At 45.9% G+C, this 18,481-nt stretch overlaps 1 protein-coding gene across 6 annotated transcripts in view; it reads right to left on the bottom strand.

The window, feature by feature from the left end:
* PLXNA4 (plexin A4) overlaps positions 1-18,481 on the bottom strand; it is a 394,209-nt gene that overhangs the window by 327,651 nt on the left and 48,077 nt on the right. For 2 of the 6 annotated variants that reach the window (XM_069034294.1, XM_069034280.1), the window contains exon 3: positions 7,360-7,373. The exons of the other annotated variants lie outside the window; for them this stretch is intronic. In XM_069034294.1, coding sequence (XP_068890395.1) covers positions 7,360-7,373 — 14 coding nt within the window. The remainder of the gene's footprint in view (positions 1-7,359; positions 7,374-18,481) is intronic. 6 annotated transcript variants of the gene reach the window in all.

The following is an 18,481-nucleotide window of genomic DNA, read 5'->3' as shown; positions in this document are numbered from 1 at the left end:
GCCTAATTCCCCTTCTCCGATTCCCTCACCCCTCCCCACACAACAGGTTCACCACCTGCCACCTCTGGCATTGGAGCTACCAAGGAATAGAATGCCAGGAAAGGAGAGGTTTTCACAGGAGAGCACTGTCTTGGATGCTTTTCTTCCGAGGATGTCAAAGCAATTCTCCTGTCATCATCCTCATGCAGATGGAGGCAGGGGCTGCTATGTGAACTGATATTTGATCTGGCTTCAGAGCAGCTCTGAGCTCACTGCATCCTCCTTGCCACGCTGGGGCTGATTTGCTGCTCAGCCGTTATTTCTGGGAGCAAAGAAAGCATCTTCGAATTTAAGCATCCACTTCTTTGGCCCTAAGTGACTCTTAATGAACATCAGAGTAATTAAAAATCTCCCAAAAGCACGGGAACTGGGAAATGCCTTTGATAGCTGCTCTGAGGATGGAGGCTCTCTCATCCTGACTCAGTTTGTCACAGATGTTAACTGTGAATTCCCCTTCATTCTTTAACCTCCTGAGCTCAGCAATTCCACCATCACCACGTCCTTCCTGGTCGAGGTGTAATTCAGAGCTTTTGAAATTAAACTCCTTTCATGACACCTTTGATTGAGACGTTCCTGCAGAAGGACTCCAGGGCTTCTCTGGTCCCTTTTAAGATGCCATGAAAGTAAGAAATTGTCCAAGCTTTTATGGAGGGCTTGCAATTTGAAAATCTGAAAAATAACACACAACATGTGGATGTACAGGAGTTCCTACAAGCTTGGAGCAAAAGGGTTGGGCTTTTTGGAGGTTTCTTCTCCAATTTTAGCTGCTGGGTGTTTCCTACCTTATCATCAGCTCTTGCTGGGCAAGCAAAGCAAGATCCTTGCTTTGGATCCTTGTCCAAAAATACACATTTTGTCATTTAACGTAAGTCAGCGCAGGCCAGGATTGGGGAATTACACAGATAAATGATGCAAACACTTCCAAATCAACTGCTCTGAGATCCATCATCACAGGGAGTGTTCAGACCTGGATTCCCATCACAGAAGTTTAAGGCAGTTTAGGAAACCAATCACTGCTGCTGCACCAGGCAATGAGAGGGAGAAGGCACCTTTGGAGAGCAGCTCAGATCCAAGGCAGGGAGACACCTGGATGTTGCAATGGCTCAGAGGAGCTTGCAGAAGGTTCTGCTGGAGGTGTCCTTGCCCATGGCAGGGGGCTGGGACTTAATGGTCTTTAAGGTCCCTTCCAAATCATTGTGGGATTCCATGAAGCCCCAGGGAGACCTCACAGCTCACTTAGGTTGGGTCTGTGTTACCTGAGGATGTGGCTCTCAACCATAAATACATAAAATAAACCACAAATAGTCAGGGATTGCAGTGTCCTGACTGGGAGATGACCAGTGTTGGTGAGGAAGTCTGGACAATGATGCGCTGCTGAATAAAATTACCAGAGTTTCCATATATTTTAACAAGTCCAGGGAAGGTTACCTCAGATTTCATAACTCCTGCTATCATTTAGGTTGGAAAAGCCCTCCAAGATCATCAAGTCAAACTGTTCCCCCAGCACTGCCAAGGCCACCACTGACCCACATCCCCAAGTGCCACATCCACATGGCTTTTAAATCCCTCCAGGGATGGTGATTCCAGCACTTCCCAGAGCTCAACAACCCCTTCAGTGAAGAAATTTTCCCTCATATCCAAACTAAACCTCCCCTGGCACAACTTGAGGTCTTTTCCTCTTGTCCTGTCCCTTGTTCCCTGGGAGCACAGCCCAACCCCCACCTGGCTCCACCCTCCAGGGAATTGTAGAGGAAAATCTTGGAACTTTTAGAACAGGACTGAAAAGCCACCCCAAGTTTAGGGTTTCCCAGGCCTGCCCTGGATGCAGTAAAACACTGAAATAACTCCTGCATACAGTATAGTGAAATAATATGTAACAGTACAGTGTCATATCATCAATAAATCCTGCCAGAAGGAGTTTCATGCAGAGTTTGAAGAGCTTAGGATGGACTTGGAAAGAGACACAGGAATTCCCAGGGAAGGGACAAAAGCAGCAACACACAGGGAGGAGCCTGTGTTTATGCAGATGCTTCTGTGTTTTCTTCTAAAAAAACAAAAAACAAAGCAGGAGGTTGGTAAAAGGAAAAATGCCAAGTCTGAAAGGAGGGCTGAATGATCTACAACGAAAATTCTCCTCAAAGCTTTGCAGGGGTCCTCAATGGCCCTTCACCACAGCTGCATAATGACACCCCCACCGAGGAGGGGCTGCTTTTCATCCACTTGAGCGAAATGAAAGCTCCTCTCCCAAGGTAGGGAGCCCAGACAGGGGTGGGGAAGGAGGAGGGGGGGTCCTCTTTTGTCTCTCAGAACCACTCCTTATGGCACTGGCTTGATTTCCCATTGTTCAAAGGGTGGCTTCCCATCACTGCCACCATTCCCAAGAGGAGTGAGTTGATGGAGAAGAGTCATTACTGAGATGAATGTGCCAGGAGAGGACCCCAGTGGTTCAGAGACCTTTTTGGAGGCTCAGAGCATCCCAACTGGGTGCCTTTGGGAGCAGGGTATCCCTGGGATATTCTCCCCTGCTCCCACAACACTGTGACCCTCCAGGGTCCATCCAGACCCCAATTTGTAGGATCCCTACAAGTGGAAAAGGTCTCCCACCCACACAGCCCTCCCTGGGATGAGCAGCTCCTCTCGGTACCTTCCTGGTCTCCAGAGCCCCTCACCACCCGCACCACCTCACCCCAGGAGAGCAAATCTCCAACAAAACAACAGCAGAAAAAAGAAGAAGCATTGAGGGCGAGAGAGGAGGGAAAAGTGGTTTCAAAACCTGGACACATCAAGAGACTGTTTCCATGGCAACCTCTTGTTCCTACAGCAGCTCAAGCCTGTTTTAATCAGTGGTAGCATTTACCAATAAACTCTGCTGGGGTCTGCACTCCCTTCCCAAGTATCTGCACCAGGATGGGTGGGGCCACCACACATTCCCAGGGGCAGGGAATACCTCTGGGAAATGATGCTGATTGTTTTTTCCATGGGGCTTTGGTGGCTGGAGCCAAACTGCCCTGATTCCAACCCCATGGCAGGAATGGGGTGCCAGGGATGCTCCAGGCGCACACACCTCTGCAACCATCCTTATTTTCACTTCTCCTCCTGGAAAATCTCAACCCAAGCAGCTTCACAGCCTCCTCAACCAGCAAGTTTAGCCCTTGGTGGTTTGTAAAGCTACCCCAAAAGCCTTCAGGTGCCAGTGCTGCCTGTAGGGAACAAACCAGGGTGGAGGCAGGAGTTCCAGAGGGAGCTGCTGTGGTGGAGGACACAGGGACACACTGTGTTCATGGAGGTGGCACATGGAGGAGGGGAACAGCTCAAACCTCAACAGCGGACATAGGGAATCTTGGATTTGGTTATTCCCACTGGTCTGGTTCAAGCACACTTTGTTTTTTCCTGCCTGGAGCCTGCAAGGTGCCAAATCCCAAGGTGACACCTCACAGCAGCTTCCATGTTTGTAACAGTGTCATTTCCAAGGAGTCCAAGAAGAAAATTATGAAATTGAGCCCTGGTTCAACTCCAGAACAGCAGGTCTGGGTTAGAGGATTCAAATCAACTCCCAGTCCAAGTTCACCTCAATTCCCCCAGGATTTCACAGCGCAAATTTAACCCAACTGATCAAAACTCCCTAACGCCCTCGGTCTCTGCAAAAAAATCCCTCGAGCAGAAAGTGTCACAAACCTCAGCTAAAAATCTTCATGCTCACTCTTTAAACAGCATCTGTCACATTGGGGTCTGAGTTAAAACTGGACAGAGATGTTGACTTATCACAAATCAACACAGGGCAAGCATTACCACAGCAAAATAGTTCTCAACAGCTTTGAGAAGTTTCTTTGTAAAACTGCAGCACTGAAGATGTTGATATTTTCTTTCAGAAGGAATTTTTAGTCGATTTTTTTAAATGACAAAAATTAGAAAGTATCAAAGTGAGGAGGAAAATATTTCATGAAGCTTCAAATATTTAACAGGGCCCTGTGTTAAAGCAGTGTGTCCTCTTGCTGCTTTTTTTAATGCCTTCATTTTAACAGAAAACTGGAAAAAAAGAGTGGTTTAGGTCAACCAGAAGATTTTCCATGTGTTTTTGCTTTGAGCCACTGAACCTAAAATCAATTATTTGTACATGTTTAGCCCTGATCCATGACTAGGACTTATCCAGTAATTCAAATAAACACAAATTGACAGTAATCTTGTTTTGTTTGGGTTTGCTCTCTGCAGATGTTCTAATGGACCAGTTTGCTTTCTGCAGATGGACCAGTTTAGCACCAGGGAATTTTTCAAGCATAAATGCGCAGCAATTTTCAGGGAATGACTCTGGAGAGCGAATTTTGAACACATTTACCTGCTTTTCTGCCTACGACAGAGCATGGAAACAAGCAGTCTGTGGCATGAGACCACCAAATTTCATGGGATTGAGGTAAGCACCTGATAATGCTCCCTGCTTTTTCCAGCAGGGATCACCCCATGAACCTGAAGCAAAAAAATTCTTTGCACAACACCTGTCAAACCATGAAGCTCCTGCCTCAGGGCATCCCAGCTGCTCAAGGTCTGCACAAAACAAAATTTGGGGGAGCAAAATCCACGGCAGGCATTAAATGCAAGAGCAGCACATGAGCCATCCCAGGAATGCCTCCTCCCCATGGCGAGCTCTGCCCCTGATGCCTCTGTGCACCTTCACTCCAGCTTGAGCTCACTGTAAATATTTCAAGCACTGGATGTCTCTGGGGACCCCCTCGGCTGAGCACTGAGCAGCTGAACACCAGCCAAGGTTAACAAATCAGAGTGAAATGTCACGGCTTAGCCCTTCCTTCCTTCCCTGGCACCCTCCAGAGTGTGGATTCAAGCTCCACAAGCCACAGGGTGTTGTTGTATTTGTTTTTTCTTGCAGGGAGCTATTCCCATCTAATGCTTTGCCTGACAGCTGCTGTGATTAATAGGTGATGTGCCAAAAGCCACAGACTATTATTATTATTATGGCAGCATTTCGAGGTCACCACCAAGAGCAGGGTCCCATTGTGCCAGGCACTGCACACTGCTGGAAGTGGTCCCTGACTGAGAAAACCTCCATCTAAATAGGAATTCCTGGGAGCAAGCAAAAAAAAATGCACAGGATTCTAAGTGGTGTGAGGTTTTTCTACAGTTTCATGCACCGGGCAAGCAGCAGAAGAGAATTACTGTCCCCCAACACCCTGACACCCAACATTCTGGGGATTAATTAATGTTCATGCATAACCACTCCAGCATTTCTCAGAGTACAGGCATGGCTACAAAGTTTGGGGTTACTGGGTTAGATTACATCTCAGAGGTTAGACTAGCACATTCATGAGGGGAAAAAAAAAAAAACAAAACAAACAAAAACCCAAGCCAAAAGCAAGCAAAAAACCCCAAAATATTGTTAGTCAATGTCAGAAATCCATGCCTTCAGTACAGACTTCCTATTCCATCCCAGAGAGGTCAACATTCCCTCTTTGTCATGTGCATGTTAACAGAACTGCCTCATTTTCTAAAAAGATGAAGCTAAACACCAGGTCAAGGGATTTGGCCAAGGTTTTGAAGCAATTTGGTGGCTACAGCACAGAGAAAACCCTGAAATCAGAACAGCTTGTCCAGTGGGTTGTTAACTGGATCCCACACCCAGCCGTGGAAGATTCTGCATCCCTCATTTCCCTACACCACAGACTTTATTGGAAACCTTCTGGCCTCCCAGGTGGAGAATACAGGTTCTGCTTGATTTTTGTCAGCTGGTGAGAAATGGAGATTTCAGGCACTCAGAGGAAATATTTGGTGTCCTACAGTCACGCAGATGAATTCCCAAATTCAGTCAGTTGTAAAACAGGGGTGAGTAATACTCTATCTCCAGTTTTCTGTCTGCCTTTGAGCTCGGGTTTCATTCCATCCCCAGTAAGACACTGATGCTCAGAGGGAAACACCAACTAAAAGGATAAAAAATACAGGAGTAGAAGCACAGACATAAATTATTATTTAAAAGCTGCCGTTGCCTACAAGCTGTAAGTTCCTTATCACCCTGAAGTATTTAATTCTCAGGCTTTTTACAGGTTTGTGTCCAGGGGCTGAAATCTGAACCCTGCCTACATCTACTTGTCAGTGCTATTGCAGAACTGATGGATTTTTCAAGTCTTCATGGCCACCTGTGTTGCCAGCACTGGGAAATGAAAAACAGAGGACCCAAAATACAGCTACCAACCAGACACTCTTTTTAGCTGGACCCAGATTGGGCAGAAAGAGACCTAAGGCCACGGCAGATCAGTTTTAGGATTTTTCCTGCTTTCCCCTTGAAGGAAACCACGTGGTGGAAATGGGCAGAGAGATGTTTTCCCCTCTGGACCCATGAATCCTTCATGACAAACATGTGCCCCTTTTTCTGCTCTCTCAGCCTTGAACCTCCACTGGCAAGGTATGGACGAGTGACCTCCTATTCTCTGTCACCCTCCTCTGCCCTTCCCACCTCCTGGTGTCCAAGCCCTGGCTCTGGATCTCAGCCCTGTTATCCAAGTGAAGGCCTGAGACCTCACACAATCCTCTCATGTCGTCTCCTCTGCTCCCAAGAACAAATTTTGCTGTCACATGCAAGGTGGGAGCACAGTCAGATCCAGAGTAAACCCTCTTCCAAGGGTTATTCCAGCCTCATAAAGAGGAAAAAGAACTGAGGAGAGTGAGAGGGGGAAGTATTTCTGGAAATGCCTTGTGCAGCACACAAATGACAGGGATGTTGTTATGGAATAAATCCTCCATTATCACACAGCACAGTGCGGTTTTTTATGTTGAGTAAGAGCCACCTCCACTTCAAAATAGAATAAATAAGTAAATAAGAGTAAATAATACAGAAAAGCTGCCTTGGATCCTGGTGGGACATCACATTTGTCCAGGCCTGTCAAACCACGCACACTCGACTCCGCATCGGAAATTCCATTACGATACACAACAGCCAACTTGGGATACAAAGGAAGTTGTCCCCCAATAAAACCCAATTTGCCTCCTTTTTGCAGTGCTGTCTCTGAACTAACCAGCCTGGAACTACCTAAAAACAACCTGACATGTAATTTATACTATGGTGGAGGAAAATAATTTCCCTTAAAGATGAGATGTCGTCGAGTGAATCGGAAAACAGTTGCACCTGTGGAAGACAAGTTTAATGTAACAGTTCTGGGAGAATGAGATCAGTCATTCTCCTTTATATACTTCCACTTAAAAAAACCCAAATAAAATAAAACCCAAATCCACCACAACTCCCTGAAATGCTGCTGATAGAATCAATCAAATCTCTCCTCCATGGACAGTTATGAACTGTCCCTTGTTTGTGCAAAGGACAAATCAAACAAGAGCTGGGGCTTTGCAAGGGCTTCTGAGCTTTTCCATGCTCATGAAAAAGTCATCATGTTTATCTCTGCAGAAGGAAAAAAAAAATCTCTCCTTAGGAAAAAAAAAATTTAAAAAGAAGGAGGCTTGAAGGCAAGAGCCACATGGATCACCAGAGGAGAGGGGGACAGGCACAAAGAGCACAAAGCCATCCCCAGCAGAACCTCAGCCAGAAACAGCCCCTGGAAATCCTTTCCCTTTATTACAGAGCATTAAAAGAAAATGAAAACCAACAAGAAGCAGGGATGGTTTTATCAAGCCTCCACAAAAGTTGAACTGCTCCTGGGAGCCCCTTTTTTTTTCCTCCCCGTTCTGAAGAATTCAGCAGCGACAGAAAAGATGATTTCTCCTGTGTACACCACCCATAATTCCATCGTCGGATTTGATGTTTCAAAAGGAAGCTTCAATCCCAATGAATAAAAGCAAGTGTTTGAAAGAGATTATTCACCTGCCATGTCACCTAGACAGGAGGGAGCTGCCGGCTCACAGCAGGTCTGTGATAGGACAGACTTTACCCCTCCAAATCTAGAGCCAAGCTGAGACATCAGCAATGAATTTCCCTCAAGTGCTGATAGGAGAGAAGTTATCTGCAGCTCTTCCTTCTCTTGTGTCCTCCTCACATGTGGAGCTTTAACCACAGCCTGGGCTGTCCCTTTCTCCCAGGGCTAATATGGTTTTCTTTTTCTGAATGAGCAAAAAGATTTGACTTAAGAGGGAGCTTTCCTTATTTGCTCCAAAGGCAAGGAAGGCTCCATCTCATGGTTATTGGACTCTACTCCCACGTAAATCCGAGGCTGTTTGTTGCCTGCTCAGAGCTTCCTTCACGTTCTCCCTGTTGCTTGACTTTCCCCCAATTACCTGTGCTACAGACCTTGGGAGGAGAGCCAGTGATAACCTTGGAGATAACTCTAGGTTTCCCATCTACTGGGAGGAGAGAAAATAGCTTTAAATAAAAATGTAAATTTAAAGTAGAAGGAGGACAAGAGGTGATAACAACAGCCAGGTCCTGCTGTCAAATAGCTCAGCGTAGCATTTACCCTTCATACAAAGCCATGAAATAGTCAAGGGCTTTTTTACCTTGAAAAGAGCCAGCAATGAATCCAGTTCAGCCCCTCTGTTTTGCTGGTGCTCTCCGAAACATGAGTGATGGAAACAATTAATTAAAAGCACAGTCCTCCCTTTCCAGTTTCCCTCCAAACAGCCCTAAAGTCACTCTTTCCCCTCTGCTTTCCTCCTCTCTGAGCCAGCAGGTCTCTTTTATGTTCCCAGGGCTCATAAAAGCATCATCCATGCTAAAGCATGGAGAAAAGAAAGGAAGAGAGCAGTTCCATCTTCCCAGGAGACAGCAGCCACCTCCATGCTCCAAAAGATGCTGAGAGACCTCAGCTGCCTCTCATGAAAAATTGAGGCAAATCCCAATGACTTTTTTTAAAAAATCCCTCAGAACTATTCCTTACAACACCCATGCTACTGGAAGCCAGGAAAATGAACCTGGTCCATCTTCACACTCTTCCTCAGGGTGCTGCTCATTTTTTGGATACACATTGAGGTGGACAAACCCTAAAATTGACCTTGACAGGCAGCATTTAGAGCACCTCTGTGATGATGAAAGACAACTCTACTTCTTATTTAATCTCTCTCAGTCCCGATGAAAAAAGATCACCTAGAATAGCACAAATTTCAGTGTAGACAATAAAAACTGTGTTTTACCATTGATGCCTTTTCCTGGTCTTAAAATCAAGAGTCATACATGGTTAGAAGGGGAAAAGGGATTTTACCTTGGGATTTATTTTAAGGATCCTTAGGTGTACACATCCAGGTCATGTGCATTGAGATGCACCCCGCCCAGTCTATCTCTCTCTTTGTCTTCTGTCTCAACCTGACCCCCTCCCCAACATTGGGTATAACATTATAGGTTTTACTAATTAGCATATCTATCAAAGATTCCCCAATGAGAGGCTCAAGTGAGCCCCCCTCCCCAAGGAACCTTCCCCTGGATGGTTCTATCTTGGTTTACAGAATGTGTTCTGGAGAGGACCTTGGGCTCTGGGGCACACTGATCCCTGGCTACTAAAATGCTTTTGTCTCTTAGCTTGACAAACAAGTCCAAGAATATAGGCAAAAAGCACTAGGAATACAGAAGTTGTAAAAAGGTATAACAGGGGTATAAAGGAAAAGGCAAAAATCTTCATGGCATCACCATAAGTTCATCTTATTTTGCTTTAGGAAAGCATTAAGGAAAAGAGAAAATGGAAGAAGCAGAAAGCAGTGGGAGAAGGAGACAGAGGGGAAAAACTCTAATAAAGAGGAAAGAGAAAAAAATCTACATTTAAAAAAATATAATTAGCAGAAAACTGCCCTGACACAAATTAGTCCTGATCTTTTAGGCATCATCCCAGGGAGGGAAGAAGGGTCAGGGAACCCAATTTCCTGCCCTTCTTCGATGGAGCTTCCCCATGCCAAAGAAGCAAAGTATTCCCATCATCCCAGCCTATATTTAATGTCACAATACACATATTTGCACGGTGGAAGAAAGAAAAATACAGATGGATCTGGGCCAATCCTACAAGGAATTTGTTGTTCTGCTACCCAGTGGTCCTTTAAGGGAGGAAGCAATGGATCCTTCTGGATCTGAAGTCAACACGAGCAGATGTGTCACGGTACAGCATTCCAGCATCCCAGCCCTGGCATTTTTTTTCCGTGGATGTAATCTGGTATTTTTCACACACAATTTGTGGGACAAATGGACTGCACAGCAGGAATTCTGTCCTATTGCACTGCTGCTTCCAGCCTGGCTCTCACCACGGATCCGAGCACCTTTCTATGCATAGGGAAATCCTTGTATCCTCCCTTGAGGATTGACGTTATATTGCAGCAGTTTTTGAGAGATTTCCATCCCTGCCTGGATAGGTGAGACTCCAGGAGAAGCAGAAGCCAGATCACCAGTAGCCCTCAGAACCAGCTTGTTCCTTGTCCACAGAACAATTCCCAAAAAGAGCAAAAACTTTAAGTAATCCTTGAGGTCACCTGGCTCAGAAGTTTTATTCAGACCCCCAACAGGTCATCCTACATCTCCTGTTTTCCTACAGCAGCCTAATTGCTTTGTTCTGACTGGGAGGAGGATCTCAGTTTTGCTTCTCCTTGGTATTACTGAAAAAAATAATAATTTGAAAATAATTAAAGCTTTCCATCATTTTCATCCTAAAGTGACTCATTCCCTGCAAAAGTCCCTTGTTCTTAGTGCAAAAGACAACAAATAATTGATGTCTATCCAATTTCCATGGAAATTCCTCCCTCCACCCCCAAGAAGAACCCACCAAAACCCAACAACAACAAAAATCAAACAGTGTTAAAAGCAGGATTTCTCAGCAGGAAAAGAAAACTGAGGAATAACATCTGTTAGGAGACCTGTCTCAGTGTTCAGGTGATTTTTAATCCATTCAAACTTTATCCCTTGCTTCCACATTTGCTGTTTTTACCAAACACTTGACCACTCCATAACAACTCCTCCTTCACCAAAACCTCCTTTTCCCTGGCAAAAACTGAGACCTTTCACTTCCAGGTTCTCCCAGGACTTAACTTTATGGATACATCAGATCCATTTGAGCTCGACCAAACCACTTTCAAATTTCAGCAGCAAAGCCTGGCTCCAGATCCCCCCTCTCCTCACAGCCTCTGCTTGTGCCCATCCATTATGCACATTTTCATTAGGAGCATTTTGCAAGTGATCTGTTGATTCATTGTATTAGAATTGCAAACAAATGGCATCATTTTCCCTGCACGCTCTTCCCGGAGAATTCAGCACTGATTTCCCAGCATTGTCGGGCTACTTGACTGACACTTCTGCTTGATTTGAACCCTTTGAGATTTCTCGCTGCAGCCACTTCTGCTCATCAGTTCTTCTGCAAGAACTCAAGAGCTTGCAGGAGCTCAGGCACCTGTGTTCGTTGACACAGGCTCCCCATTTCCCTGTTCTGCACACGGTTTGTAACATTTTGCCTTGGAATCAGAATGTGGCAGTGAAAAGTGGGGGTAGAGGGGGCAAATTCACCTCTACATTTCATGTCATTCCACTGATTTCAATGTTTGCCGTGTGTCAGATTGGCACGTGCATTTTTACCCCACCCAGACCTCCAACGCTCCAGGCTGGCAATGCACGATTTTATCCATCAAGTGCTGGGATTTTTTTCTTTTTCCCACATGGTTTTTTTTTTTTCTTTTTAACAGACAAATGTGAATTTGCCATGGCTGCTGTTAGATATGAAACCACAGCAAAAGATCTTTAAATGTTGTCACATTCTTTGCTGGCACAGAGACCCATATTAATGGTTCTCAGACAGCTTCACAAATATTCCTGGACCCTGATGTGTCAAACTTGCATAGAGGGGTTTAGGATCTTGCAGAGGAAAATAGAGGGACAGCAGCAGGAAGTGATTTGATCCCAGTTTTGGAAAGCTGGGTCTTTCTGGAAGATCAATGCCAACAGAACACCCCATGGAAAGGTGGCACTTTGACATCTTTCTTCTTATCAGAGAAGAAAACAGGATATAAAAAGTCCATTCAGGATCTGTGCAGCTTCTGGGGAAATCAGCAGGAATTTTTGCAGTGATGTCACTGGGAGCTGCATCCTCACTGAAGGTTTTTAGGATATTTCAGCATATTCTGCCTTAAAGCAATGAGGATTGGGCACCTTCAGTAATTAAGTGTCTTCGCACCCCCATGAATCATAGAATCCCAGAATGGTTTGGGTTGGAAGGAACTTCAAAGATCATCTCATTCCAACCCCCTGCCATGGGCAGGGACCCTTCCACTATCCCAGGTTGCTCCAAGCCCCATCCAACCTGGCCTGGGACACTCCCAGGGATGGGGCAGCCACAGCTTCTCTGGGTCACCTGGCACCAGGGCCTCCCATCCTTCCCAGGGAAGAATTCCTTCTTAACAACTGATCTCAACCTCTCCTCTTAGTTTGAAACTGTTCCTCCTTGCCCTCTCACCCTTTGCCTGTGGACAAAGTCCCTTTCTTCCTTTTTTTTTTTAAGCCCTCTAAGTGCTGCAAGGCCAAAATGAACCCGAACTACAATGCCAGAGATCAACTCTCCCTGCAAATGACCAATTAGGGATGCCAAGATCCAATCTGACTACTAATTTAGGACTTTAAAACAAAGCACCAGAGCATCAAAGCCACCTTCATTCAGTATCAGGGCAGAATCCCCAGCTCATGAGGAAAAAGGCCTTTGGATGTCCAGGGTTCAGGTTGTTAAGCCAGAAGCACAAGGAAAGATCTTTTACTGCAGGAAACAATCAATTCAAGACAAGTGAAATTATCTGAGACCTTTAAAACCAAATTGTGCAGAGCCCTGGATAACACACTGGGTTGATGTTAACTACGAGAAGATAATTGACAAACCTTCCAAACTTTGCTGACTGGATAACTGAGCCCTCACTCAGCTGGATTCAAAGTGATCCCATGCAGAGACCTGAGGGCATCTCAGTGCAGGAATGAGCTCCTCTCTGTTCCTCTGCCTCCCACACAGCTCATGGAAAGCCTGGCCCAGTGCCATTAATAATGATATCTCCTGGGTGTGTTTCCCTTCCGACTGGCTGACTGATTTTATTACTGTGGCAGAGAATTGCAAAATATGAAGTGCTCAGTGTAGCAAAATGACATTTGTGTAAGTTTTATTGTAAATAGTCACTGACACGCTGACGTTGTTGGTAATGTAAGGACGGTAAGAGGCTATTAATTACATTAGTGCTTAATCAGCACTGAGCACTGCTGCTCTCCTCTCCAGTCCAGCTGCCTGGCTGCTGAGGTGTCCTCCAGAGAGGAGACTGGGGATGCAGGAGAGTGCTGCTGGTGCCAAATGATGGTGCACGGCAGGGCAAAGCTCCGCTCAACATCTGTGCACATCTGGAGCCAAGATGGAATAGCTGCCTTGATGAGCCTTAAATGGATGGGGTGTCTGGAAGATTTCAGTGGTGTCCCAGCCCTGAATTGAATCTCTGAAGAGAAAGGGCCTTCAGCTTTTTCCTGGTTCCTTGGATGAGGATCAAAAATGGTCTTTCTTGCGTTGGTTTTTTTCCTGCCTTCTCTTCCCTGTTTCTTCACATTCTTAGAAAACCCTTCTGCAAATCTGAGAAACAACATTTCGGTGCTGGAATAACTTATGCTTTTCCTTATGTCCCAAAAATAACATGCATCCAGGACAGAAAAGACCATTTCACCCCTTGATGGATACCATTCTCATCAATTCTCACATTTATGAGAATGTCTAAACACCTGGGATTTATGAACTCCAATATCTTCATTCCTTACTTGAGGAAATGGCCTCACGTTGCACCAGGGAAGGTTGAGGTTGGATATTAGGAAAAGATTTTTCGTGGAAAGGGTTGTCAAGCCCAGGAACAGGGTGGCCAGGGCAGGGGTGGAGTCCCCATCCCTGGAGGGATTTAAAAGCTGTGTAGATGTGGCACTTGGGGACACTGTTTAATGGTGGCCTTGGCATGCTGAGGGAATGATTGGACTTGATGATCTTAGAAGTTTTTTTCCAACCTAAATGATTCCATGATTCTGTTTTATAAAATCTATTCTTTTAAACACTCTGCCAGAGTTCAATACAGGTCAGATCCAGAATCTTTGAGACTCCAAGAAGCCAGAGCACGAGGGCAGAAAAATCCTGCAAAGTCATCAAGTCTGACCCTCTTTTAGTGCAAGAAGAGGCTCCCTTAGGGAGACCAGGGCAAAGGGACACGGAGAGACAGCTCTTGTACTGGGAAAACTATTAGCCCAATGAGTTGAAAAAGTGACAGACTGATAAGAAGTAGCCTGAGTATGAGGGATAACTTCCTGACAGCAAGAACCACCAGACTGCAGGGGAGAGGCCCGGGGGAAACGTCAGGAGAGCATCATTCGAGCCACTTAGAACAGAACAGATTTGGAAAGAAACCTGCAGTGACCAGGAGACTAAACTAAGCCCAGTATCTTGGCAATAAGTCTTTTGCATAGCTAATAATTCACGAGGAGATATCTGGAGACACAAACAATGTCCAGAGAGGAATGCAGTTGACTTACTCGACTTCACTGAGCGAGCGAACAACTACTACAGTTCATCAGTTCATGTGTCCCCTGGGAGCTGGTGCAGCTGAACTTGGCTGAACAGAGAGATTTGTGAAAAAGGCCAGAATGCAAATCCCTCCCCAGCACTGGCCAGCAGCAGCAGCAGCAATGCAAGATTCACCACGACACACGTCCACAGGCAGCAGTGTCACAGCTCTTCAAGGCTGCACGATTTCCAATCTTCAGATGATCCCAGGGAAGGCTTTGAGTATCATCCAGCAGGGATTTGAAATTAAGGACAGGTCTTTTATCAGTAGAAAGCCATGCAGGAAAGCCTCTGCCTGATTCCTCTTCCCACAACTTCCACCTTGGATATTGAGTGACAACACAGCCAGATAAGAATCCCAGAATGGTTTGGGTTGGAAGGGACCTAAAATGTCATCCAGTTCCAACCCCTGCCGTGGGCAGGGACATCTTCCACCATCCCAGTTTGCTCCAAGCCCTGTCCAACGTGGTCTTGAACGCTTCCAGGGATGGGACATCCACAACTTCTCTGAGAAACCTGTTCCAGGATCTCACCACCCTCTGAATAAGGAATTTCTTCCTAACATCTAATCCAAACTATTCTCCTCTGTCCTACCCTCATCTGCCCATGGAAAAATATCACTCTCCCCTTCCTTAAAAGTCCCCTTTAAGCACTGAGAGGCCACTGAAGAAGCCATTCATCATCACAACGATCCCCTGGGAGTTCAGCTACCAAGGGCAATGTGCTCATCAACAGCTACATGAAGGTTGTGTTGGTTCTAAAGATAAACCAAAAATGGTTGGGGATTATCCACTTCCAGGATTGAAATCCTCCTGGACTGGGATAGGAGATGCTGGGACATCAGGCCCAGAAAGATTGAGTGCATCCAGCCCTGGAGATCTGAGTGAGGGCTACCTCAGAACGTGCCATAGCCTCTGAATCAAAACTCTCCTTCATTCCCTGGCTCTGCCTCTGACTCACTGTCTGACCTTGAGAAAGTCATTTAATCTCTGTGCCTCAGGATCTGCATAAAAATAATTATTACGGCTGATGTTTTATGGGAAAAGACTACTACCATATAAAACATCATTCCAAAACGCCCTTTTCAAATCCTTCATCAGAAAAAAAAATCTACAGGGGGTCAAAATTTTAGAATCTTATTAAGCCTTTCCCAGCGCCTCAGTGCGTTTGACTAACTCTCAATACACACTATGCTACATTTAAATCAGAATTTGAGACTATGAATTGTTCATAAAACCTTCCATCTTACACCAGTTCTGATGATGAATTGTATCTAATTAGTTATTTTGCCATTTGCAAAGATAGCTGGATAATAAATCACTATTTCTAGCTAGAAAACTTTGACTTAGCATCTCCCCTCCTTTTTAATCAACTTTTGAGCTATTCATTAGGTTTTCATCCAGAAATCCTTTTTCAAACCATTGTCAACCACCAACATTTTTCAGGTTAAAATGAAGCTGGAGATTGTTATTTTAGGGGAAAAAAAATCCCTGATAGCTGTCAGCCAAAACACCATAATACATTCAGCTTAAATCTTATCTTCTCTAAAATAAACATTACTACAATTTTTCACCTCGTTCTGAGCCCTCCAGCCAGGGAGCCAAGGCAGGGGTTTGTTGACAGCAGCGTTGGCCAGAGCAGCTCTTCTCCCTCTGTATCAGGTTATGATCTCTGGGGAAGACGGTCAGAAAAAGTGGGAGTTTCTGAACCTTCTCCAGGCCATCATCATTCCTCAGCTGGAATGGTCCTTCCAAGAGGAACGGCCTTCATCATCCCAATACAGAGTGCAGAAGAAAATGAATGAAGAGATTGATCTGTTCAGAGGGCTCACTTCTTCCCTCCCGTATCATTTCTCCTTCTCTCATGGCACGAATTAGGAAGCAGATCTTTTATCTGCCACTCATCCCAAGAGCAGAGACAAAAGTCTTCTGAGTGGAGCCACCACAGCTCAATCAGTGTCACAATTACTCCTGTCACTCACAGATTACACGATTCCTTCAGATTAAAGACCTCCTCGGAGCTGAGACTCTAAAACACCTCCGCATCACCTGCTCCTCACACAGCAAGAACAAAGGAAAGAGAGGGCTCTGTTCATTCAGTAGCTTTGGAAAGTGCGGTGGTGGCTGTTGCTGTTGTTTAATGGACAAAAGAACTCTTACAGGGCCAAAAAAAAAGGTGTTTGGGGTTGGTTTTTTTTTTTTGGCATGAGTTATACCTCCAGTTATTTCAAATCCAAATACTGAGGTAACAGCTTTCTGATCACAGCTTGGATTTTCTTCACAGAGTTTCCAGCCAGCAGGATATTGCTTCCTGCAGCACTGAGGGATTCCTGGAACTCTTCCCTTGCCTCCAAACAAGGACCTGTGAGGGACAGCCAACACCCAGGCTTGGGGGATGGACCCTCCCTGTGCCCTACGCTGCAGGGAAGGCCAGGATGACCAATCTGAATAGAAACTCAATTTCAGGAGCAGGATCAAGGCAAGTCTGGATGCACTGACCCTTGCAGTGAGCTCCATCACCTCATGGCAGGAGGATGTTTCACCTTCAACTCGGTATGTGCCTAATAAGGCCACAGGGAATGTCAGAGAGAGCACAAAGGAATCCAGCAGTGGTGTCCAGAGAGCACAGCGCATGCTGATGAATCCTAAAAGGCCTGATAGGGAGGGAAAATCATGGCCAGGACCATCCTCAGGGATTACAGGAGGTCCCAGGGCACCCAGCAGGGAGGGAAATCCCACATGGAGGGCAGGAGCTTTGATGGACCATGGAGCTCTGTGTGCTCAGCTGTGTCCCTGTGCTGGTCCTGAGCTTTACCATGATAAAAGCACAGAATCATAGAATCATTTAGGTTGGAAAAGTCATTTAAGATCATCAAGTCCAACCATTAAGATCACAGAATCACAGGCTGGTTTGGGTTGGAAGGGACCTTAGAGATCACCTATTTCCACCCCCTGCCATGGTCAGGGACACCTTCCACTATCCCAGGTGCCTTGGGGCCCAGTCCAGCCTGGCCTTGGACACTTCCTGGGATGGGGCATCCACAGCTTCTCTGAGAAACCCATGCCAGGGCCTCACCACAACTCTCAATGATTTTTTTTTTCCTGATATCTGATTTAAGCCTTCTTCTCTTCTCCCAGTTTAAAGCCATTCCCCCTTGTTCTGTCACTCCCTGACAGCAGGCAGAGGCAATGAGATCGCAGCAAGCCTACCCTGTTTTTCCAAGTTCAAAAATGAGCCCTGGATTTCATTCATATGCACTTAAATCCTGGCATCTTTCACATGCCTGAAGGTTTTACCATCTTCTGAGATTTCCACTTGAATTACAGCAGCAGTGGGAAAAGACTGAATGAGTCACAGCCTGGAACTCTGCCCTCCTGCCACCCCCTTGAATCACACACACGGATAACCTGAGGAGAGGTTGTGCCTCACGGAGCGCGAGGCAGCCGCGATTTGAAACGCGCCCGATGTCCAATCCCAACAACTCAACACTCAGAGCTGTGGGAGGAGAAGTCAGACACGGCTCAGGCACCAATCCAGGCCTGCTTTCTGCTCTCTTGGCCTCAGAGTTCACGTCAAGCTTGCAGGGGAACAGGACACTGCACGTGAGAGAGCTGCCAATGGGTCCTCAACATGAAGGGCACGGTCATGGGGTGGTAAAAGAACACAAGGAGTTTTGGATGGTCCTGAGTCCCACTGAAACATCCCACAGGCTACCTCACACCCCTTCCGTGGACACTATTACTCATCCTCCACAGTCCTTAGGGCATCAACTGTTGAAAAGAAAAGTTCTAATACCAAGCTGGAAGTCTGCAAGGAATACAGAGATTTATCATGGAATCAACCATGGGTTGGAAGGGACCTTCAAGGTCATCCAGTTCCACCCCTGCCATGGGCAGGGACACCTTCCACTGTCCCAGGTTGCTCAGAGTCCCATCCATCCTGGCCTTGAGCACTTCCAGGGATGGGGCAGC

The sequence above is a fragment of the Aphelocoma coerulescens genome, chromosome 1A, assembly GCF_041296385.1.
Source record: "Aphelocoma coerulescens isolate FSJ_1873_10779 chromosome 1A, UR_Acoe_1.0, whole genome shotgun sequence".
NCBI classification, from domain to species: domain Eukaryota; kingdom Metazoa; phylum Chordata; class Aves; order Passeriformes; family Corvidae; genus Aphelocoma; species Aphelocoma coerulescens.
The sequence above is the reverse complement of the archived record's forward strand: the minus strand, read 5'-3'. Positions and strand labels throughout refer to the sequence as shown.